The sequence below is a fragment of the Rhinolophus ferrumequinum genome, chromosome X (assembly GCF_004115265.2).
Source record: "Rhinolophus ferrumequinum isolate MPI-CBG mRhiFer1 chromosome X, mRhiFer1_v1.p, whole genome shotgun sequence".
In the NCBI taxonomy this organism is placed as follows: Eukaryota; Metazoa; Chordata; class Mammalia; order Chiroptera; family Rhinolophidae; genus Rhinolophus; species Rhinolophus ferrumequinum.
Window position 1 is genome coordinate 101,033,249 of NC_046284.1, and position 25,603 is coordinate 101,058,851.

At 36.9% G+C, this 25,603-nt stretch overlaps 1 protein-coding gene across 6 annotated transcripts in view; it reads left to right on the top strand.

Moving 5' to 3' along the window:
- Window positions 1-25,603, top strand: part of DMD (dystrophin) — a 2,143,628-nt gene that overhangs the window by 1,591,732 nt on the left and 526,293 nt on the right. For all 6 annotated transcript variants that reach the window (XM_033109718.1, XM_033109734.1, XM_033109713.1 and 3 more), the window contains exon 54: window positions 14,683-14,837. In XM_033109718.1, coding sequence (XP_032965609.1) covers window positions 14,683-14,837 — 155 coding nt within the window. The remainder of the gene's footprint in view (window positions 1-14,682; window positions 14,838-25,603) is intronic.

Here is a 25,603-nt window from a genome sequence, read left to right on the forward strand (position 1 = left end):
ATTTGGAGGGGTGGGTGGTATTGGATAACATCCTTATCTGCCATAAGGATATGTACAGTAATTAAAGCTGAATTCTTTCACACGTTTTGTTTACTTTTAGACTTGCGCAAAATTAAAATAGGCAAATGGACCCCCACTGGTAGTTCAAGGTTTTCATTTCTGATACAGTAATGAAAACATTATCAGAAATCTTCCTGGGATGTACCATTTTTTCATTTTTTATTCCCTTCTGTTTTCCCCTAAAGCTTCCACGTGATTAAGGAGAAAGAATCAATAACCTAATAGTACTTTTCCTCCCAGAGTAGGTATGAAGCTATTAAACTTCGCAAAGCATACAGAGTGCTTCCTACATCACCTATAGAGCACAGGAAGTTATGGGTAGTTTCCCCAGGTATTCCTGGACTATATAAATATTTAATGCCGATTTAAATAGTATTATGTTCTGATTGCACCATATTTTGCCTTGTTTCCTTTTCACAGAGTAACTTATTTCATGCTTAAAAATATAATGTGGCTACTCTGTAAATCCACTCGTTCATAAAAGCGGCAAAATGTAAAAATTGTCAAAATTGCCTTTTCTGGACTCTGGAAATTAACCACAGGTTGTCAATAATATATAAACTGCTGAATTCAGTAAGAACAGCAGGGTTTGAGGTTTTTAACTTGGCTTATTCCCATTGTGTTTTTCCCAGCTACATAGTAGCCTTGACAATCAGCAGCCTTACAGCCACCAGAGAGGGAAGACCAAGATTGGAGTTCCTCAAAAAGACCCATTTTATACCCCGCACATTATTACTATTTGATCTGTCTTGTAGGTTCCTAGAACAAACCTGTACGCAAGGCCTTGTCATTATGTGACATGACTTTGAGCTCACTCCCCAGGAAAAGCCCTATCCCCGGAGTGTTTACCCAAAACAATCAGCAGCAATTGTTTAAAGAGTAGCTGCGTGAGGCTGTGATACCAGTGGAGATGACCATGGGTCTGGAGAAAAACTTAAAAGGAAAATCTAGGGGATAAGATGTCTTCAGGGGACTTTGAAAAGCTCCAACATATTTCTGGGAGATCTAGAAGTCTATGTGCATGTGTTGCCAAATAGAGAATATCAATAAAGAGATATAAATTATAAACAGGAACCAAAGAGAGATTCTGGAGTTAAAAGTACATAACTGAAATGAAATTTTCACTAGAAGGGCTCAACATCAGACTTGAGCTGGCAGAAGAGTCAGTGAACTTGTAGACAGGTCTTAATTCCACTCTGAGGAAAAGAAAGACAAGCATTAAGAAAATTACGTGAAGTAAAAACTGACAGAACCGAAGGGAAAAATAGATAATTTGACAGAACAGAGATTTCAATACCCCACTTTTAGTAAGGATGGAACAACTAGACAGAAGATCAACAAGGAAATAGAAGACTTGGAAAAACATTATGAACTAATAAGACCTAACACCCCACCCAATAATAACAGAGTACACATTCTCCTTAATTGTACGTGGAATATTCTCCAGGACAGACCATATGCTAGGCTGTAAAACAAGTCTCTCTACATTTAAAAGGATTGAAATCATACAGTGTAGGTTCTCTGACCATATGGAATGAAAGTAAAAATCAATAACAAAAGTAAATTTGGGGAATTCACAAATATGAGAAAATGATACAACACATTTTAAATTAACCAATAGGCAAAGAGGAAATCACAAAGGAAATACAAAAATACTTTCAGATGCCTGGAAATAAAAACACAACATAATGAAACTTATGGGATGCAACGTATGGGGTGCAGTGCTTAGAGTGGAATTTATAGCTATAAATACGTATGTTAAAAAATAAGAATGATCTCAACTGAGTAACCCAAGCTTCACCTTAGGAAACTAGTAAAAAGAGAACATTAAACCTAAAGCAAGCAGGAGAGAGGAAGTAATAAAGATTATATGAGAACATGGATGGATCTTGAGATTATTATGCTGAGAAATAAGTCAGACAGAAAACGTCGGGAACCATATGATTTCACTGATATGTGGGATATAAAACTGAAAGCAACAAAGAAACAAGGTACACAAACAAAGAAACAAAAACTCATAGACACAGACAACAGTTTAGCGATTACCAGAGGGTAAGAGGGGAGGGGGATAGTAGAAGAGGGTAAAGGGGGTCGAATATATGTGATGCAAGGAGAACTGACTCTGGGTGGAGAACACACAATGTGATATATATATAGATGATGTAATACAGAATTGTACACCTGAAACTTATGTAACTTTACTAACTGTTGTCACCCCAATAAACTTTCATTAAATAAATAAATAAAATTGTTTTAAAAGATTATATGAAATCAGTGAAATATATTTAAAAAAATAAGAGAGAAATAATCAATAAAACCAAAAGTTGGTTATTTGAGAAGATCAACAATATTGACAATCCTTCTTCTGCTAGACTAAGGAAAAATAGGGGGAGAAGGCTCAAATTACTAATCTTAGAAATGAAAGAGGACATATCACTACTGATCTTACAGAAATAGAAAAGATTATGAGAGGATATTATGGATGGAAGAAGTAGGAAATCTGAATAGACTTTAACAAGAAATTGAATCAATAATTTTAAAACTTCTCCCAAGGAAAAGACCCAAACCCAGATGGGTGAATTCTAGTAAACATTCAAAGAATTAATATCAATCTTTCACAAATTCTTCCAAAAAATAGAAGAGGAAATAATATTTCACAACCAAAGATATCACAGGAAAAAATACTACACACCTTTAAGGCTTGTGAATATAGACTCAAAAAGGCTCAAGAAAATACTGTCAAACATAATGTAGCAACATATTAAAAGAACTGTATAGCATAATCAAATAGGAATTATTCCAGGAATACAAGATAGTTTAGCACACAAAATTTAATCATTGTAATGTACCGTGTCAGTAGAATAAAGAACAAAAACCATGTGATCATCTCAGTAATTGCAGAGAAAACAGTCTACAAAGTCCAAAACCCTTTCATGATAAAAACACTCAACAAGTTAGGAATAGGTGTTGTAGTTTCAATAATGTCCCCTTAGAAGATGTGCTGAAGACCCAAACCCTGGCACTTGTGAATGTGTCCTTATTTGGAAGTAAGGTCTTTGCAGATATAGCTACCGTATTTCACCAAAAATAAGACTGGGTCTTATATTAAGTTTTGCTCCACAAGATGCATTAGGGCTCGTGTTCAAGGGATGCCATCCTGAAAAATCATGCTAGGGCTTATTTTCCGGTTAGGTCTCATTTTTGGGGAAGCACGGTAAGTAAAGATGAGGTATACTGGAGTCAAGTGGACCCTTAATCCAATGTAACTGGAATCCTAATAAGAGGAAGAAAAGAGACGTATGAGGTCAGACAATTAAGTTCGTGAACTCATCCTAGAAAAAGTGCTACATACCTCACTGCTGACTATCACTGCCGTCACCTTGAATGTATTCCCCTTGGGAAGCTATGCACTGATGCCAGCGCCTAGTGCACCCTTCAAAGCAATTTTGGAACTCTTTTTCTGGAATGGCCCTCAGAGCTGTCGTCATATTACCCTTGATGTCCCGAATGTCATCAAAATGCCTTCCTTTCAATATTTCCTTTATCTTTAGGGAAAGAAAGAAGTCATTGGGGGCCAGATCAGGTGAGTAGGGAGGATGTTCCAATACAGTTATTTGTTTACTGGCTCGAAACTCCCTCACAGACAGTGCCATGTATTGTCATGATGCAAGAGCTATGAATTGTTGGTGAAAAGTTCAGGTCGTCTAACTTTTTCACGCAGCCTTTTCAGCACTTCCAAATAGTAAATTCGGTGAACTGTTTGTCCAGTTGGTACAAATTCATAATGAGTGATCCCTCTGATATCAAAAAAGGTTAGTAACAGCGTTGCAACAAGTTCGCGAACTTAATTGTCAGACCTCGTACACGGGCAGAAGAATGCCATGCAGACACTGACTGCAGAGAAAACACCATGTGACAATAGAGGCAAAGATTAGAGGGATGTAGTCAAGGAACTGCAAGTCAAGGAACATTAAGGATTGAAAGCCACCATGAGAAACTAGAAGAGGCAAGAAAGGATTCTCCCTATAGGTTTCAGATGGAGCATGGCCTGCTGACACCTTGATTTGGGATGTACCCTCCAGAACTGTGAGACAATAAATTGTGTTGTTTAAGTTACCCAGTTTGTGGTACTTTGTCCTGACAGTCCTAGGAAAATAATTCAGGAAACCATGAACCTGATAAAGGGCATCTAAGAAAATACCACAGCTAATATCATGGTGACAGACTGAATGCTTTACCTGAAGATCAAGAACAAAATAAGGATATCTGCTCTCACCACTTCTATTTACCAGGCCAGGGCAATTAGGCAAGAAAAATCTATAAAAGTCATCCAGTTTGTAAAGGAAGAAATACAACTATGTCTATTTGCAGATTACATGGTCTTATACAGAGAAAATCCTAAGGAATACATTTTTTAAAGTATTACAATTAATAAATTAATTCAGTACATTTGCAGGACACAAGGTCAAAATGCAAAAATCAGTTGTTTTTCTATATACTACCAAACTGAAAAATGAAATTAAAATGAAAGCATTCCATTTACAATGGCATCAAAAAATAAAATAATTAGGAATAAAATAAATGCAAGACTTATACACTGACAACTACAAAGCATTGTTGAAAGAAATTGAAGAAGATCTAAATAAATGGGAAAATTTCCCATGTTCCCAGATCAAAAGGCTTAATATTCTTAAATGAGCAAAGTAATCAAAAATAGTCTCAGAGATACAGAGAAAAAGCTGAGGGTTGCTAGGTGGGAGGAGGGTAGGGATGAGGGAGAAGGGGAGGGGATTAGAAAGCACAAATTGGTATTCACAACATTGCCACAGGGATATGAAAGACAGTTTGGGGAACACAATCAATAACGTTTTAAAGATTTTGTAGGATGTCAGAAAGGCACATGTCTTATTAGGGAGACCACTTCGTGGACCGTGTAGATGCCTGACCACTGCAGTGTACACCTGAAGCTGAAGCTGAATAATATTGTATGTCAACTATAATTTAATATATATATATATATATAGTCACGGGAAATGGAGTACAGCATAGGGAATAGAGTCAATGGAATTGTAATAGATATATACGATGTCAAAGGGGCAACAGATTGGGGGAGGGGGTCATCACTTTGTGAGGGGTGAAATGTCTATTGCATTGTTTTGTACACTTGAAACTAATAAAAAAATGACTGAATATTGTTAAGATAGCAATAGCCCCAAATTAATCTATAGACTTTGGCAATTGTTACCCAAATTCTAGCTGGATTTTTTACAGAAATTGACAAATGAATCCTAAAATTCATACTGAAATGCAAGGGATAAAGAATAGCCAAACAGCCTTGAAAAAAGAACAAACTTGGAGGACACACAATTCCCAATTTCAAAACCTATTAAGAAGCTACAGTAATTAAGACAGTGTGGTACTGACATGAAGATAGATATATAGACTGATGAAGTAAAATTGAAAGTTCAGAACTGAATTCTTGCATTTATGCTTAATTGATTTTGTAAAAGTACCAAGACAATTCAATGGGAGAAGGATAGTCTTTTGAAAATATCATGCTTGGATAACTAAATATCCACACACAAAATAATGAAGTTTGACCATACCTCATATCACACACAAAATTAATTCCAAAATGGATCACAGAGAATGGACAATGGAAAGTGATTGACAATGGGTATGGGAGTTTCTCTTAGGGATGAACAAAATGTTCCAAAATTAGATTGTGGTGATGGCTTCACAACTTTGTGAATATGCTAAAAACCATTAAATTATACACTTTAAATGGGTGAATGTCATGGTGTGTGAATTATATCTCAATAAAGTTTCTTTAAAAAGGTATATATGCACATTATTAAGACTACAGATCTTTCCTTGTTCAGGTTTATAAACTGCTTTAGAAACATAGTTTCTAAACATTTATTAGCAACAGGACCTATTTTGTGTATGTCACTATATTAACTTATTCTATCCTTGGCCCTGATTCCAGACTATCTGGAGCTAGTAGATTGCTCTACTCTGTCTGAGACCTGGTCATACCTGAGTAGAGCTGTCAGTCGGGATAGGCTAAGTCATGCCGTAGTAACAAGCAGTCCCCACATCTAGAGGTTTAACAGAAAGTTTATATTTTATTCATGTTACATGTCCACTGTAGATTCACAAGGGGGTTCTACTTAGCTTAGCCACTCAGGGACCATGGCTGATGACAGCTGTGTCTTGATATAAAATTCCATGATCAAAGAGGCAGGGAATAGTAGATAATGCCATTGGCTCTTAAACCTTCTGCCTGGAAGTGACAAGTAGCCAAAATCAGTTACGTTGCCATCCATGATTCAATGGGGTACAGAGGTATAATCCTCTGGCATGAAAAGGCACTGAATGTTTGTGCACAGTAATGCACTTTACCACAAATAGTCAAGAAAATGCCACTTTCTTGGGATCTGTCCTCTGGCATTCTCTCTGGAGTCATTTCCACCCAACCAACCATTTCCACATCCTCTCAACCAGACTTCTTTCAGATGCCTGGGGTAGCTGGGTGATTTGTTAATTACAACACTGCTTAAGCCTTTTAATAAACTCAACAAATTAAAGAAAAAGGCCAGATAAGAGAATGCTTTCCAAAATGTCATAATGAAATTAAGGTAATGAAGTACTTGGAGGGCTCTCGTCCCTTGTTTCTGTATAAAACATATTCCAGAGAAGCTGGAAGAGAAATGGGGCCTGAAAGTAAAGAGGGGGAAAAATAAATTGTATGCCATTAGTTTAATTATAAAAATTCATTACATGAAGCCATGTAAGACAGAAAATAATGGAACTCTAATGGGTTGGCCAATAACGCATTTACTAGCCTACTCTCAGCTTGTAGTCATTGTTGAAAGGACAAAAAAGTAACAACTTTAGTATGTAGTCCTCAAAGCTATTGAAAAGATTAATCATTTCCAGTAAGCTGGAAAATGAGTGCTATTTTCTTACATAGTATCCCCTGTACAGAGTGTTACCTTCTGAAACAGAGTTGTTTGGTAATGTCAGAGGTTTAATAGATGAGTCTTAAAGTTAATGGTGAGAGGCTTTACTTTTGAAATAGCTTCCTTACAGATAAAATTTTAACGTTTCTATTATAAATCCATAAAGAGGTGTTACAGGTCATTTTAATTCACACAAGTAAAAAAGAACTGCATTTCTTTTTCCCAGTAAAGATTTCTAAAACATGCATTCATATTGAGAAGTAAATTGTTTAGTGATTTTTTTTTTCTAATAAACCAAACGTGTATTTTTTTCCCACTGTCTTTGTTTGGCAGTATCTTGCTTTATTTTACACAATAATTTCCCAATCATGCTGTACTCATCAAGGAGATTATTTCATATTCGTCAAAGTTCAATTATAATACATCCAATCATTTCCCTTAAATTCTTTTATGTGGAAGCATATCTTCTTTAACTAGATTGAAACCTGAATATTGGAGTCAAGAAACCTGCTTTTTTGTAATGCCTCTTTCACTGACTAGCTATGTCCCCTTCAGTAAGTCACTTCACCTTTCAGAGTTTTTGTGTTCTCATATGGCCAATTATGGAATTGGTTAAAAGGAAAGGAGAAAACAAAAGATGAAAGTGGATATATAGGTAAGGTTCATATTTTTGAGGGCCTTGTAATCCAAGGAGAGAGGTTTGAACTTTGTCTTGTGGGTAATAGGGAGCCATTGAAAGGTTTTGTACAGGAATAATGTGGTTCTACTTGCATTTCAAAAAGATCTCTGGAGCACATGTCTGTAGATGGAAGAGCGGGACTGAGAGTGGAGGGAGAGAGCCAATGAAAAGGTTACTGCCGAGTCCAAGCAAGAGGTGATGAGGGCTGAAATCAAGGTAGTGGCAATGGAGGTCGAAGATGTGGCTATAAGGGAAAAATTATGGCACAAGCTCACTAAGGGTACGCTCCCTGCCTCCTCCTCCGGCTGAAGTTCAAGTTAAACTGCAGAGGAAGAAGAGGACTAGAGACAGAACCTCGGGGGAACATATAAGGGACAAGCAGAAAAAGGAAAACTGGAATCATAAGAGAGTGTCGAGGAGACCCAGAGAGAGGGGACCAAAAAAGGCCAGAGCCTCAAGAAGAATAGAGTAAGTCATCAGTAGCACCAGTCGTTGCAAATAAATCAAGGAAATGAGAACCGAAAACTTTCCACAGACACTGGCCATCGGTGACTGAATCAGTTAACTCTTTTCACAAAAATGCTGCATAACAACTTCAAAATGTCAGTGGCACACAACAGTGAACATTTATTTCTTTTCTATGAGTTCGCAACTTGGCTGGGGTTGGCACTGCTTCAGGCTGCAGGTTGATTGGGGTGGCTCTTCTCCACCTGTCACCCATCCCTCCCCAGGGATGAGCAGGCAAGCCCAGGGCATGTTCGTGTCATGGTGAAGGCAGAAGTGCAAAAGGGCTAGCCCCACTGCAGGAGCACATTTCAAACGTCTGCTTGTGTCATTTCTAGCAACATCCCCGTAGGATTAGGCAAAGCAAATCAAATGGCCAAGCTCATGGTCAAGGGCAGGGAAGTGAACTGCCTTTTGTATCAGGAAATTCAAAGTTACATAGCAAAGGGTATAGGGTGAGGTATAGGATTGAGGCTAATAATCCAATTTACCGTAGTGGCTTCTGTCAGAATAGTTTTAGTTGGATGGCAGTGGCAGAAGCGTGCTTTTGATGAATATAGTGGCAGGAACGTAATCAAGTTGAGGCAATGAGTTTATAATAGTTGCCTTCTAAGGACTGTAACTGTGAAGAGAAAGAAAATGATAGAGAGCAGATTTTGTTGTTGTTATTTAATGATGGGGGAGAGACTCCTGTTGGAAGGCTGTGGAGAAAGACCCTGCAAAGAGACAAGAGGTTGAAAAGACACAAAGAGAGAGGGAGTACATGGAGGAAGATCCAGAAAAGATGAGTGTACAGAGTAATCAGCTTCCCATGGCACAAAAGTCACCTCTTCCCCTGAGACTGGAGAGAAGGATGCAAGATGTAAAGTCTGATATTTTATGAAACTGATGCTTCATAAAATATTGACGTTTTATGAAACAGAGGCACAGAGAGAGTAATTAACTTTCCCATTTGCCACATAACGAGTATGTTCAATTTCCTGTGTGATTATAGGTAGGTTCATTTGCTGGGAGATTTCTTTCAGTTTGTATCATCAGGGTCCAGTCTGGAAACCACACTAGGTATTTCAAACAGAGATTATTTGAAACAGATACCTGGTTCCATGGCTGATGAAGGAGCTGAGAAGCCCAATAGGAGACTGGGGGAGCCACCTGGAGTTTAGCAACATCAAAAAGCTGTTACCCTTCAAGGGCTGGAGGGCCAACAGGTGTTTACCAAAGCCCAAAAACCAGAGCCCTCTGGTCCTAACTTGCCCACTATGGGGGCTGCACAGCAGGGACTGCAACTATAGAGTGAGGGTCTGTTCAGTGGGAGATGGAGACACAAAGAAGACACTGCCCACACAGAAAGAGGGGGAGATACACTCTATTTTCACCTGCTCTTCCATCTCCCACCAGGGCCTCTCACTGGCCAAGTCCAGCTAGAAACCAGCTAGCAAGAAATCCCAGGGAATTCTGATCCCCTGAAATGATTAGTCCATCTGCAGTATGGAGTGCAGTAGGAGATGGGCAGAGAATGGATCTAAGAGCTCATAAGCTCTTAGCTGTTGGCTCACAGAGCTAATTTTGTTTTTTAATGAATCTCTTAGCTCATGTATGCAAACACAGTATCCAAGCAAAATGAGAGCAACCCAATATGTACAACTTTTTGTCCACAAATATACTAGGATCCTGTTTGATAATTTCCCAAGCCATTTGTCTTTGATTTGGACCTCACAACAAGCCTGAGGCATAAGCAGAACAAATAGCCGCATCCTATTTTACAGACAACAAACCTGGAACTTAAAAGGTTAATGACAAGCTTTCTTAAGATCAAACTGCAAGACCGTGGCCAAGCAAGACTTCCTGGGAAGATGCCTTTTCATTACTCTGCATTGTCTTTCATGACGCTCCTTTGATTCAGTCGTTAAAAAATTTAAAAATCTGGTTCACCTGGGTCAAAAGTTAATTTCACTTGTCGGTGAATATCCCAAAACATATGTTATAAAAAAAAATGTAAACAATACTCAACCTTAAATTTTTAATTGCAGGTCTATGGGCTCCTATCTTCTAAATTAAAGGGAGCCTTTTAGAGCTTCAGCGTCATGCAATGTCTATGAAACAGGCAGGCCTTTGCTTTGGATTCAGTAGAAGCTCACTCTGATGAATATAATGTGGTTCATTAAAAGTAGTAGTAATAGTACTAGTAGTACTAGTAGTGGTAGTAATAATAGTTGTAGTACTGATTAGGATTACAGCTAAATTGATTTAATGTTTCGGGTAAGGCCAGGCACCATTCTAAGGGTTTTCCCTAGATTTCCTAAATTAATTCTCATAACAATCTTTCAAGATCAATACCGTTAATAAACCCATTTAACAAAGGAGAAAACTGAGGCACAGAGAGACTAATTAACTTTGCCATTTGTCACATAACTCATAAGTGATCAAGCCAGGATTCAAACCCAACAGGCTAATTCTATTGCCTAGACTTTTTAACTACTGTTTCTCTTCTTCCCTTGTTTTTGCCCATGTAGGGCCAATATCCCTAAAAAAGAATCATTACAAATGAAAAAAAAAAAAACGAGAGAAGACAAACAATAAAATTGAAAACATTGAATACTCAAAATTCTTGAAATTAATTCAGGTTGTCCCATAGTCCACTATCATTTTTATGCCTAAAACACTGTGTTTAAATATCCAGCACATGCTATAGCAGCACCTTTTTAGGTTTGAATATGAGCTATTTCTTTCCTGGTTGGGGATTTAAGCATTTTATATTTTCCATAGGACACACACACACACACACACACACACACACACACACAGGAATCATCTTTTTTTATAGGCTGGTGCTCTCAGTATTTTAACTTTCTTCACACACTATGATCACCACACAAACAATTCCCTGTAGTATATGCCATTGTAAATGGAATTCAGAAAGAAAGAAAGAGAGTGTGTGAATTCTATTGTATTTTTGAATTTACAGTCCTTCTGTGTTCTGGAGTTATCCCAATAGTAAATTTGACAGTGGTAGGCAAAGCAGGTCAAGGTCATTGTTCCTAGTGTGAATGACACTTGGTTAAAGTCCAAGGTGGTCAACATATTACCTTCGGAGGAAGGAAAACCTGTCTGTTCTGGTAAATGACTTTAAGAAGGGAGAAAAGAATGTTGCGGTTGAGAACCTTGGAGTTTAGATAAGGGCCTTAGCCCTCTCAATGTTAGTCAAGGTCAGTGGGTTTTTCTTTTTCTTTTTAATCCTATATTCTCATAAAACCTAGGCAGTATTCAGTGAAGGTTAGCACTCAGTCAAGAGTGTGTTAGGTATTAAAACCTAAATTTCTGTGTGAATACAAATTTGAAGAAAAAAATATTGCACATTTTTGCCTTTTAAGCATTAAAGCATATGAAAGAGCTCTGGTTTGAAGTCAAGCCTCCTTCTTTTACTACTTGTTTACTATGAAATCTCTATAATAAATTTAGCTTGCTATTTCCTTCAAGACTTTAGAAAATTCTACCATACTTTTTGACTCGTATTTTTAGGCATTTTTTTAAAAAAATAATCTATAGATTAGAACCAAAGAGTATATCCTCTCATAGCTAGACTTTTCAAATACCAATCAGTGAGTGAGGTGTGGCTTCCAAGATTATTTCTCTTTCTTAGGTAATATAAATGTTTTAAATTATTTATTCGAATGTTAATTTACATTTTATATACCTAAATCTATACATATAGACTCTGATGTTGGTTCATAATAAGTATATTATTAACAACTGCATCCTTCTTAAAATGGAATTACCTTGGGAAAAGGTAACCAAGTCATTGGTCAAAGTTTTGTGGATTCTTATGCTACCAATTAGAGATTTAACAGATGATAGATGACAAGCTCTTCTTTTAAAATGCAAATACCATCCTGTAGATAAGGAGGGCCGGTTGGTCTTTCATATCTTAGTATACATTACTTTTTACACTGTAGGTTTGGCTTAAGTGAGAATAAGAAGGGAAGGAGAGGTACTTTTATACTGTTAGAAAAAACAAAATTCAGCCTAGTATATTTGAAGATCAAATTGGCTTTATTAAGCAATTCATGAATCTGGCAAAATCCCATCAAGCAGCTAGAAGGGTACAGGGAGGGGTTGTGCAAATAGAAGGTTTTTATAGGAAGAAGGATGGGGCAAGGGAGCTATTTTTAAAAAGAAAATAAAGGATTATTTTTAAAACAGGGCAGCTTCTTTTGAAGGGAAGGGAACAGGCAAGGGTTTTTATCATGCAGTTTGCCTCTTCTTTCTACTTGGGGAGTGGTGGAGTGGACAGGTCCCAGGTGACAAGTAACCTCATTGATGTTGACCAGAAAATTCTAGACTGGTTGATCAAGATTATATTACTGGGAGAGGATGAAACAGTAATTAGGTTAGGTATTAAATCTAGGTTTGGTATCATGAGCTTTAGCACAAGTGACACCATTTTGGGCCTGTGGTTTTCTCTTTAGCATTACCCTAGGAAATTTCTAGAAAGGGAAAGCCTTTTGGGGGGAGGGGTGCTGTTGACCTCAGAAAGGCTTTTGAATAGTGTGAGGATCTGCAAAGTGGAAAATAGGAACTGCAGGGATTGATTAAAGGAGTATACAAGGAAAGACAAGCATTCCAAAAGGATAAATGTTAATTGCTTCGTGGTATAGCAACTATACGCTTTGCCTTTAAAAACTCTTTGTGTTTACTTTCATAGCAAAAGTTAGTGATGTTGGCTTTAGCTGCTCAATCCTAGTTTGGTTATCTGGGTCTCTTGCTATATGCAATGAATGCAATGATTTTGTTTGACTCTACTTTGTTCTGTTTAACTGAGAAATGCTAGATTATATACAGATTATACATTTTTAAGGAACAGGAGTCCACCCAAGCATACTGAAACTATGCTAAAAACACTAATGTTTGATTTTTATTACTATATAAATATCACACTAACATAAAAGAGCAAATATTAAAACAAAAGTGACTACTCCTTTTAGAAACATCAATTATTTTCAATTTCCTTTGTTGCCCTTCTAGTTCGTGACTGTGTATTCTTAGAGATTTAAGAAATACAATGTACACAGAAATTATATTCAATTTTTTACTTATGATTTCTGTGCACATTTACTGCACAGTAGACCATTGGGTTGATGTATTTTGTTATTTTAATGTCCTCTTGTTAAACATTGAAGTTGTTTCTCATTTTTTTCTATCTTAGTTAATAAAGATCTTTATTCCTACAATGTATTTCTCTTCTTTTAATATTTTAGTAGGACAAAATACCAAAAATGAGATTACTGGGTAAATGGGAGTAAGCATGTGTATGTCACTTGATATCTATTGCCAAATTGCCTACTCTTCGCAGCAGTAGTGTGTGAACGTACTAGTTTTACCAGTCTTTTAAGCTATGGATTTTATTTTTGTATTAATTTAATTGTGCCTTCTTGATTTAGTACCCTGTTTTTTTTAAGTTAATTTTTCTTATTTTATAAAAACTTTTTATTCTCTCTCTCTCGTTTGAATTGCCTGTTCTTATTCCTTTGTCCATTTCTCAATGGCTTAGCCCACCATATTGGATTTGATATGACCAACTTAGCAATTTACTATTACCTTAATGCTTAGAAGCTTTCTCCACGTACTTAAAGCAATGCTTAATAGAAATTTTGGGTTAATATGCCTCCAGGTAAGGTTTTCTTTGGTTTATTTCTTTCTTTGATATATGATATCGCAAGTGGTGAGATACATAGTTTGATAATTCTCAACTGCCAAAGACAAAGGAGAAAACACGGGTCATTTGGTTTAGCAATTTAAAATCTTATTCTAATTTTAAAGTAGGATGTTTTTAAAAGTGTTATGAGTAAATTGATCCTTCAAAGAAAGTGTAACTAGAATAACAGCACTGTTCCTTTGATGTTCAGTATTTTCTGTACGCAGCCTTAGTCGAATGCCAGTAGATGGCACTAATTACATAAACAATTCAACAAGTTAATGAAGAGGGAAGAAATGCATGAGATTTTTTTTTTCTATTCAAAGTTGGTATATGTCACAGACTCAACAATTATATGGGATCTTGTTTTTACCATTTGTTCTCTCCCATGATAAAAACAATTCAGCCCAGTTTATTTCCAATTGACTGCCACTAAATTAAAATACCGGTTCTTGCCAAGATGTTGCATTTGAAAAGCTTTGTCATGAAAAATGGATTAGCTTATACCGTCATGATTGACTAAATCACATGGTAGGTTAAAAGCAGTCATGTAGACATGTCCAGACCCCAGGATTCAGAAACGATGTATGAAGCATTTTAAGGTTTAATCTGTAGACATCTTTATACTAGGTCTTTTTCACTTTTTTTATAACAAGCATGTGTTATAAATGTCTTATAATTTGAAAAACATCTAATAAATAAATATTAAGGGAAAGAAGAAACTCCAACTAGAAATTTCAGAGAAAACTGACGTTCGTTCTCTTTCCCATGTGCATCTATAGCAGTTGAACAAAGACCTCCGCCAGTGGCAGATAAATGTAGATGTCGTAAATGACTTGGCACTGAAACTTCTCCGGGATTATTCTGCAGATGATACCAGAAAAGTACACATGATAACAGAGAACATCAGTGCCTCTTGGGCAAGCATTCATAAAAGGTACGAACTACATTATTTGTAAAACTATTGTTGGCTATAATGATGGAGTGTTGACAGTGGGTGGACAATGCAGATTTGTTTTTGCAATCCTGCTAAACCAGAGCATGGGAGGATCCAAGATAACAAATGCTAACTCAACTCACAAGTTTGCCTAAATCCTCTTACTTCACAGATGAGGGACCTGAAGACTGGTGAAATTACTTGCTTTGCCCACAGTCACAAAGGTAGTAACATAACTAAGAGATTAGACAAAACCAAAATACTGATTTGTAGTTAAGAGTCCTTTATCAGTCTGCTTTGAGAACTCTACCCAAAGAAATATTGTTCTCTTCCATTATGGCACATGCTGCCCCATCCTTAACCTGACAAGGAAGTCACTTAGCTTCATGATGGAATTATAGCGTGTCCATGGTGCTATCATTGTATCTCACTCTGCATATCCAATGGGAAAATCTGCAGGGTGTAATATGATTTATAACTTCACTTTCCATTATGTATCTATGGAAATGAACAGCTCTTAGAGACATCATCTCCTCAAACTAGGTCCTGTCTCCTTATTCACTCTCTTAACCCCTTGTGCTTTTCTTTGCTTGGCATTTATCCTAATCATAAATAAAAACATGAATTATATAACTAACAGTTTAATGCTTGTTCTTCACATTAGTCTAAACTCCCTGAGGACATGAGCTACCTTTCTTATGTGATAGATTCTGATCTGAGGTCCTGAACCAGATGATATAATAGGGAGCTGGTAAATATTTGTTGAATGATGACTCTCTTTGCACAATGTAGAGTTGCCTTGTTCATGCTATGGTCAGTTAAGGATTCTTGGGTACTCCTTTTTAGTTCTGTCAGAAAACAGGCAAAAATAGTACCTGTACAATGATGAGGAAGACCAGTGAAAGCTAAATGAGTTCCAGAAGATGTCATAAATTACTGAAGAAATCAGTTGGGCGAAGAAATCAGTTATTAAGAAGAAAAGGAAAAAGAAGCAGATTTTTAAGACCGAAACTTAGAAGTAATGACCTATTGATGTATGGAAATTGAGAGACCAAGTAAATCTTGAAATTGAGTTAGAGATTGAAGAGTGAAAACTCCTGTGAAACGATTTACACTGCTGAGCCTGGGGGAATAGAGCAGCTCTAGTCCTGTTTTCCAGACAATGGGTGTTCAGATGACCATGGAAAAGAAGATTCAACCTGAAGGTGGGGAGTTATATTTGGGGAACTACTAAAAGGACCCTAGTGGAGGGAGAGCTTGAATAGATGGCTGATAATTGGGGAAAAAATTCTCAAAGTTACTGCCTCCTCTCAGTGGCAAGGTTTGGACTTTCTGTTCCCAATACAGATCTGATATCTGTTTGGTTAAACAAAGTCAAAGTAGGCTCAGGAACACTTTTGTATATGCAATCAATTGGTATCAGAGACAATAGTTAGATCTCAATGGGAAATACCTGCTTTTCAAAGAGAAGCCTCTTTGGACAAGCAAATTAAGATCAGAAATTTGGTAAGTTTAGGGAATGTAAGCTAAGAAGGAACAACAACAACAACAAAAATCAAAACATTTGTTCATGGTACAAAACTAGGGCTTCGAGGAAGGTCTAGCTCATTGACACCACTCTTTCTGGTGGTCCCCTCTCTCCGTATGCTCATGCTCCTTGAATGTCCAAGCAGCTCTCTCAGTTCTTGTGATCACTTTCTTAAGGGCTTTGGATTCCTCAGAGGAGGGACTTCCGGTTTATATGTTTTGACTTGTTTCCTAAAAAGCTACCACCTAAAGAAGGTATATATATTATATAGTTATTTCTCTGATAGGTAAAGTAATATAGAATGTTAGAAGCAAAGTTACGTTTTTCACTGGTCCATACAGAATCCACAATTTGCCAAGCTAGTTTTGACTCATGCCTCTAAAGCTCTTTCCTGTTCCTTTCTCTCATACACTGTGAAAATTCATCCACTTGTGTAGTTTCAGTCTGCTGATAACTATCCATTTATATCTTTGCAGGTGAGAATGATAGTTTGAATTTCAGACCTGCATGTCTTACTGATTTCTTTTCATTTTAATGTCCCTCAGGGACTTCAGACAGAATAGGCCCAAAGCTGAACTCATTTTTGCCCCTCTTTCAACCTTTTTCTCCAAATGCAACCTACTTCTCTTCCTATGATCCCTCTCCAGTGATCATTACCACAGCCCATTCAGTTGTCTAAATCAGAAACTCATGCTTCACTCTTCCTTCTATAACCCCAAAGGCTAAGCTATCACAAAGCTATTTACTGCCTCAATAGCTGTCAAATCCAGTCACTTCTCTTCATCCCTATTCTTCAACTATCGTATCTTGCCTGAATGATATCATTCACCTAACTGGTTTCCTTCCTTCTAGTCTTCCTACTTCCTATTCGTTCTCTATATAGAATGCGGATGATCTTTCTAAATATACTATATTCATGTAGCTCACCCTCCACCCACTTTTTAAAAGGCTTCAGTGTCGTATCCATTAGTATTTGAAGACAGTTCACACTCCTTTAAATGACTTCAAGGTCTTAACATGATTTGGCCTTTCGTTAAAACTCCAGCCTAATTTTCTGCTCTGCCTTAATCCCCCCTTCCCATCCTACCCTCTATACACAGTTAAGTATTTTCTGAGCTATTTTCATTTCATCATAGCAATGTTCTGGCTTCTCAATTACCCAATGACCTGATATACATACATGTGCATCGCATCACATGTATGTATATGTATATATGTGTGTTATATATACATATAGTGTACATATATATGTGTGTGTGTGTGTATATATATATATATATATATATATATATATATATATGTTAATCCAGGTTTCAGTGTAAGTGCCAGTTCCTCCACAAAGCCCTCTCTGTCTACCAACTCCAAAGCCCACATTCTTTGGGTCCCCTATTATTGGCTCCTTGTCCACCATATTACCTAGCACTTAGCTTGGCACATAGTAACTACCTCCAACGCATTCTTTATTAAATAGACAAATAAGCAAACAAAACATAACCAACTATAACTGCTTTGGTGTGCCAATAACTCAACACGGAAGAAAAACGTATCCATTAGGATTCCTTTCAGTTTCAAGTGACAGAAAACCCAGTAGCTTGCCTTATAGAGGTCTGTTTGGCTCCTTAAAGAAGTTCAGAAATAGGCACATGCTGACGTTGGCTCAATAGCTCAGCAATGTTCTTCTTGGCATTTCCCTCAGAACATGTACTTTCCAGCAGGAAGAAGAAAGGGAATGGGTACTATCCAGAAAACAGTGGCTTTCCGAGGAAATGTCGGGCTAGAGCTATGCCACAAAGCCACCTCTAGAGCCTGGGATTTGGGGTGGAGCCAGCCAATAGATTATGTCTTCCAAAGGGCATGGAAAGAATCAACTGATAAACTGGCATGCTGTAGCTAGTTCCCTGGAGAGAGAACCAGTCAAAGCTTTGAGTAAATAGAGTATATTCATGCAGCCCATGTATCCGTGTACAGTATATTTGTACAGTATATTCACGTAGGATTGTAATAACACTGGGCCATTGGGGCTTGGTGGTTGTTCTGGTCAGTGTGAGAGGTCATGACGAGAGTTGAAATCTCTATTAGCTAATGAGACCTTTACCTTAGAAGTTCACATTCTATGTAAGCTATGTGCGTCAACTGCACAGATTAAACCATATTCTACTTGGCCACAGTTTCTCTTATTTTACATTCTTATAGATATTATGCCAGATAGATTAAGTAAAAAAAAAGAAACCTTGATGTGATATTTTGCATTTTGAGCTTTTTATCCAATATCTGGCCCAGCTAAACCCAGAAGTAAAGTTATGTCGTCATCATCGTTCTGTAGATTTGTGCTGCCCAGTAGGGTAGCCACTAAGCACAGGTAGCTCTTTAAATGTGAATTCATTATAATTAAAGAAAATTTCAAATGTATCTTCTTCATCTCATCAGCCACCTTACAAGGGCTCAAGAGCCACATGTCACTATTGGCTTCCAATCGAACAGTGTAGAATGTTCTAATCATCGCAGAAAATTTTATCGACATTCCTGTTTTAGATCATCTTTGTGTTCACCTAAGCAATTTAGGACACATTTAGAACAATGACATACTATATTACTTCTAAAGGAGTTTTTGCCAAATTGTATAAATAAAAAGTGTTTCCTAACAAAGTGGTTCACATTATTTTATTTCCTTATTTCTACCTCATTTCTTCTATTGATCCATTTTCTAGAATTGGTGTTTAAAGTCTCCAAAACTATAACTATCACAGGATATAAACACCTTCACTTTTGTTATTAACCCCATAAACAAAGTTTTAAAAGGAGATTATTAATATTGATATTTGGGTTACAGGGAAAAAGTATCTCATATCTTTGGAAAATATCTGTAACCAAGACTTTTTAGGTAGGAGGGATTCTGTTGAAAGCATGCTGATGGCAGCGTTTCTCACAATTCAAGCTTTACTACTGGACACTAATATATCGCCTGCATTGAAACTTTCAATCAATATGGATAAATATGTGCAAAAAACTGTGTACATTTGGAAGCCTATTTAAAGCAACGAAATCTTCAATTCAGTTTTAAACTGTTGAATGTTATTATATAAATGAGATAATAAAAAAATGTAAGTTGAAAGAACTTTTCTTTGATATCATACAATGGCAGGCTGTGGTTTCAAGACATACTCAAAAACAAAAGGTAACTAATTTTGTTTTGTACTTTAGTGTTCAAGTGTATTAGTAGGTCAGAGGAATCTTCACTTTCTACACTGGCTTTGATAGGACCTTTATTTATAATTTTATATAGACAAACAAATAGCCTTGTGTGCCTAAAAGGAAGCAACCTACCATTCGTGAATAAAAGAACAAGCTGCTCCTCGACTAAATTCTGTAGTTTAACAATTCAGATCAGAACGTAGATCATTGTTATGACCTACGTAGGCGGGTATTTTGTTTTCCTGCTCATATTCCTTACAGAGAACATGTGAACATATAAAGGCAGAAATGTGGGCCTCTGCAAGCTCATTTCTTGCTCTTCAGTCTCTGTGAATAGATATGAACTGGTGAATACGATAATATTAGATGTGATATTACAAATTATTGTGAGAAGCCGCTAAGGATTAGATTTCAAGGACTGCCATCTGGCTGATGACTTTATGATGATACTGTCATGAGATTTCATTTCCTTATTTCTATTCCAGGATCACTCTTTAAACAAGAAATGAGTATTAACTCTGAGTTGTCTGTCTGTAGCTTTACGAAGGCTTCTACAACTACCAATCAGCAAGGAGCAAACTGATCAAGTAGAGGGACTAGTCCTAGTATCAGAGGGTTCAATATGGCTGGAAGTTCCTCACAAAAATTCCCATTTACCTGAGCAATCTCTCTAGGTTCTAAGAAAGGTATAGCATGTATGTGTGTACATGCATACATGTGTGTATTCATATGCATGTACATGCATGAAAATACACTGTTCCTTAAAATAATATCTCAGTGTTCTCCTGTCCTCCCTAATAATACATGTCAAATTTTAGTAATACAATTAATAGCATAATAATCTCAAGATCCATCCATGTTGTTGCAAATGGCAGCATTTCATCTTTTCTTATGGCAGAGTAGTATTCCATTGTGCATATATATCACATCTTCTTTATTCAATCATCTATCAAAAAAAATTTTTAAAAATAATACAATTACCGTACTGGTTGATAAACTGAAAAATTATCATCTGTGTTCTCCATCTTTGGCAACCATGAGGTAGTTGTTGCTCCTCTATTTCCAGGTCCTTTCTCTTCTTCACACTAAAGAAACTAGAAAGGAATAAAAAAGAACTATTGATCCCTATTATGTGCGCAGCAAAGAGTTACTCCAGCTGGACACTGGATCTCTTCCACATTCTGCAATATATTGTTTTGCTAATAGTTTTGCTTTCCTTCTCTGGGATCTTCAATTTCTTCTTTCTTCTTGCTCCTCCCTTTAGCCAATCACCATGCTCAAGTCTCCCTCATCCTAAAAGAACTTTTTTAGGATACCATCTTCTCTATCCGACTGTGCTTGTTTCCCCTTACTATCAAATTTTTTGAAGCAATAATTGACATTACTGGTTCCTATTCTTCAGCTTCTGGTTATGCTTTTACCCACTCCAATCTGGCTCCTCCGGCACCACCACTTTACTGAAAACAAGGGCTTACTAAGATTATCAATGACTTTTATAATAGCTAATTGCCTTATGTTTCTTTATCCACCTACTTGACTTTATTTTAACACTGGTCCTGTTGATTAACTCTACTAGTTGAAACTTTCCCTTCCTTGGTTTCCAGAATGAGAATATCTTGCAATTCTCTTATTTCTCTAATCAATATAATAAATATGAAGTGCTTGGCACAATGCCTAGCATTGATACTAGGTATACAGTGGTGAAAGCCCCTAGGCTCATGAAGCTTATATTCTGGGAAGGAGAATAGGGGAGCTAGATATTAGCAAATAAAAAAGTGAAATATACAGTATATCATATTATGATAAGTGAAATATATGGTATATCAGATCATGATAAAGAAGGAAAGGAGTAGGGGGGGAGAGAGAGAGAGAGAGAGAGAGAGAGAGAGAGAGAGAGAGAGAGAGAGAGAAGAGACATGCTGTTATTTCAACATGGTAGTTAAGAAAAGTCTCACTGAAAGGGTAACATTTAAACAAAGGACCTGAGGATGTGAGCCATGTGGACAACTGGAAGAAAAACAGTGTAGGAGGGTCCTTATCAGTGAAAATGTCCTGAGGCAGGAATGTGCTTGGCAAGTTGGAGGAACTTTAAGGAGACCAGTATGATGGGAAAGGGGCAAGCGAGCAGGAATATAGTAGAGAATGAGTCCCGAGAGGGAGTGCAATCTGATTACATTGGGCCTTATAGGCCCCTATAAGGACTTTTGCTTTTGCACTGAATGAGGTGGGAGCCATTGGAAAGTTCTGAGCAGAGCAATGGCATGTTTTGACTTACACGACCAGTCCATTATAATAGACTGAAGGGAAGCAATAAAACCATTTAGGTGACAGTTGTCATAATTCAGTGAAGAAACGACTGTGGTTTGGACCAGGAGAGGTGAATGTGGTAAGAAATGGTTAGATTCTACGACGGTGTTTCCCCGAAAATAAGACCTAGCTGGACAGTCAGCTCTAATGCATCTTTTGGAGCAAAAATTAATATAATGCCAGGTCTTATATAATGTAAGATCGAGTCGTATATTAATTTTTGCTCCAAAAGACGCATTAGATCTGATTGTCTGGGTAGGTCTTATTTTCGGGGAAACATGGTATATTTTGAGGTCAGAACCCAAAATGTTTTATAATGGACTGGATTTAGGTGTGAAGAAAGAGTCAAGGAAGTCTATAGAGTTTTTAGCCTAAGCAACTGGAAAATGGGGTACCCATTTACTGAGGTGGAAAGACTCTGAAAGCAACATAATTTAGGGAGAAGATGTGGACACGTTACATTTAAAATGCCTATTATGCATCCAGGTGAGATGTGGAGTAGATAGCTTGATATAAAATCTTAAATTCTGGGTAATGGTAGTAATTCAAGATACAAATTTGGGATTGATAACAATGAACAACATAGACTCTCTGCTCTATCCGACCCTTAAATGTTGGTGTTCCATTCTTAATTCTCTCATGTCTCTATACACATTTCGAGCACCATTGTTGGCTTCCGTTACCATTAAAACTCCTCAGTTTTTATTTTTTTATCTTACATCTTTCTCCTGCTCTCCAGAACTGTACTTACTGCCACCTACCAGACCTCTCCATCTGTACATTCTACAGGCTCCAAAATGTCTGAAGTAGAATACATTATCTGCTCCTAAAACAGTGCTAGATTTCTTGTGTTTTCAATGTAGTTTAATTGCCTAACTTCATTGTCTCTAAAACTGGAAACACAAGATTTATCTTCTACCGTTTTCTCCCTCTCTCTTCTCTACTCTACTGACACATGGATTAAATTGGCTTCTAAATGCTGTGAACTCTACTTCAAAAATTGCTCTAAAAATGATTCCCTTTTCTTTATCCCTTTTGTCACCTCATCCTAAAGCCTGTTCATATTTTGTCTGGGAGCTTGTGACCACCTTTTCTCTGTGCTCCTAGCCATCGAGTCTCTATACTCATTTGGCCTTCATGCTGGCCCCAGAGTATTTTTCTTAAAACTAATCTTCTGGTTTTTCTTTGATCCCAGCACTCTTTTTTTTCCCTGCTACCAAGACCTGATGGGTGACACTTACATATTTCATATACTCCCAAAAGCATACCCAAAATTTTCTGAAAATAAAAATAAACAAATTAATTTTTTTCCTAGGGAGGAAAAGCAAATCATATCACAAATTTTTGCTTGCTTGTCAGTCTGTTTATCTAGCAGAGGAACTGGCATGGCAACTTCACTATAAAGTCTTATGCTCTGTCCACCAATGCTGTCGTTTCTCAAAACATTTTTGAAATTCATGTTCTGGAACTACCTGGGGACTATTTTATGACCATCAGAAGACTATTGTATTAGCCACATCTTGTGTTTGCTCAAAAATTGTACTCAATAACTGTGAATTGAATGAAACACTCAGATGTTGCATACTATATGGCTTTGGATTGTTTCCAAAACATTAAAGGATGAAAATTGGCTGCTGCCCTTGAACCTATGTAAAGAATGCAATATGATGTTAACATGACATTTGTTTAAAATACAGTTGTCTCTTATTAAGTCAGGGACTGCTTATGATATATTTGTAGCATGTTATAGTCATAAATAGTAGAGCTACAGATAACCTTAAAGCCACCAGCACAAACTTCTCAATTTAGACTAGGCCATTTTTAATCCCTCTCATGCAAACTATACCTTCTATTCCATGTTAAGGACTTAAAGGATTTAGTACATTGAAAAATCCAATCCACTGGCAACTCCTTTAGGTATACTTTTTTTGGCAGTGTGAGGAAGTTTCTTTTGGCTCTTCAAGAGAAAATTATATATATAACAAGGCACTGCCGTTTTTATACTGCTGAGACCCAATCTTCCCAACTGATTATGAAGCATAAGAATTCTCGCCATCTTACAATAGGATAATATAATACCTGTAATGGGAATCCTTGGGGCTCTGGGCCAGGGAATGTCGTGATCCATACAGATCTAAAAGGTTCACGGTGGTAGCTGCCTGCCTCATTTTATGTCATCTCCTTTAAAATAATTACAATGGTTCTAGCTTGCAGGGATTGTACGTAAAGGGAGACATTTAGAACCATATCACTGGTGATTTACTGCTGTAGAAAATTACCTGCTGATGTAGCCAAGTAGCCATTTTCATTCTTACCTAGTCCTGTAGTTCTAAACGAGGCTCACTGGCCCACCAAAATATAAATATATGCCTAAAAATGCCTCTACGTACAATGTATCCATGGAAAGACTCTAAAATTAAAGAAAACTTATAATTGCACCGTAAGGAAAAATTGTAGGAGATAAACAGACCTTTCTTTTCTTCATTCGTAAATGTAATATCATGGTGTCTAAAATTAAAGCCGGTAAGAGAAAATGTCCCTTATTTGGCTTAACTGTATCGTTAATATTGGCAACAGCATCCCTTATATTACTCCTCAATTATATTTATATTTTTCATTTTCTCTGCATCACGGTCATTCTCAAGAAAAAACTTCTTTAAGATAGTCAATAAAATGTGTAAATTAGCTAGAGTTTATTTCTAGAAAGTTGAATAATTGTGACACATGGATATAATCATCATTTGACTTATAATTTTATCTGTCCAATTCTAACAATCATATACTTCGGGGATCTTTTGGCTTTATTCAATTCTACTAGGGATTTATTTCCTTTCTATCAATCATGAATACAATTGCATTCCTTATTAAAAAAAATGATGCAGGACATGTAAATATTAGTGATTTTTGTGGAATTGAATCTTTTCAATTTCCCCAAAAGGGGTGGGGAATCATTTAGCCGCTGTAGGTGGTGGTCAACAACATCCCCCTTTTACCGGGTGGGAAACAGATGCCATCCCGGGCGAATTGAAGCAGAGCCTGGCTCAGGTCCCTTATCTGGCATGGAGCATTTTCAGAATCTTGAACCAAACAGCATCTAAACTCCCGGCAGCCACACTATCTACTTCCCATCCTGGAGCCGAACAGACTCACATCTTCAACCCTACATTCTACTTTGTGTTTCTGTGCTGTTTCTGACCCACAGAGCTATCTATCTTGTTGCTCATCCCAGAGTGTGCCTTTTTGATGTTCTCTTTTTCATATTTCATATATCGTTGTTCTGTGTTTAGAAGTTCTTGAGTTATTTTGAAATAATTTTCCTACCAGGTTTCCCCCAAAATAAGACCAGCTCTTAGACCGTATTTCCCTGAAAATAAGACCGGGTCTTATATTAATTTTTGCTCCAAAAGACTCATTAGGGCGTATTTTCAGGGGATGTCTTATTTTTTTCATGTACAACAATCTACATTTATTCAAATACAGTCATGTCATCTTGTTCTAGAACATCGTCATAGTGTACTAAATGCGTCCATCTGGCTGATGATCCTAACTTGGGCTTATTTTCAGAGTAGTCCTTATTTTCAGGGAACACGGTAATAGAAAGTGATACTTAAATAAGTAAGAATCACCCTTAACATTTGTTTGCATTTCCTTTCTTCATCATATTTTTGTAAATATAGTTTGCCTATTTTTATTTTATTTACTCCCAATTTATTATCAGTGGAAACCATATTCAGATAGT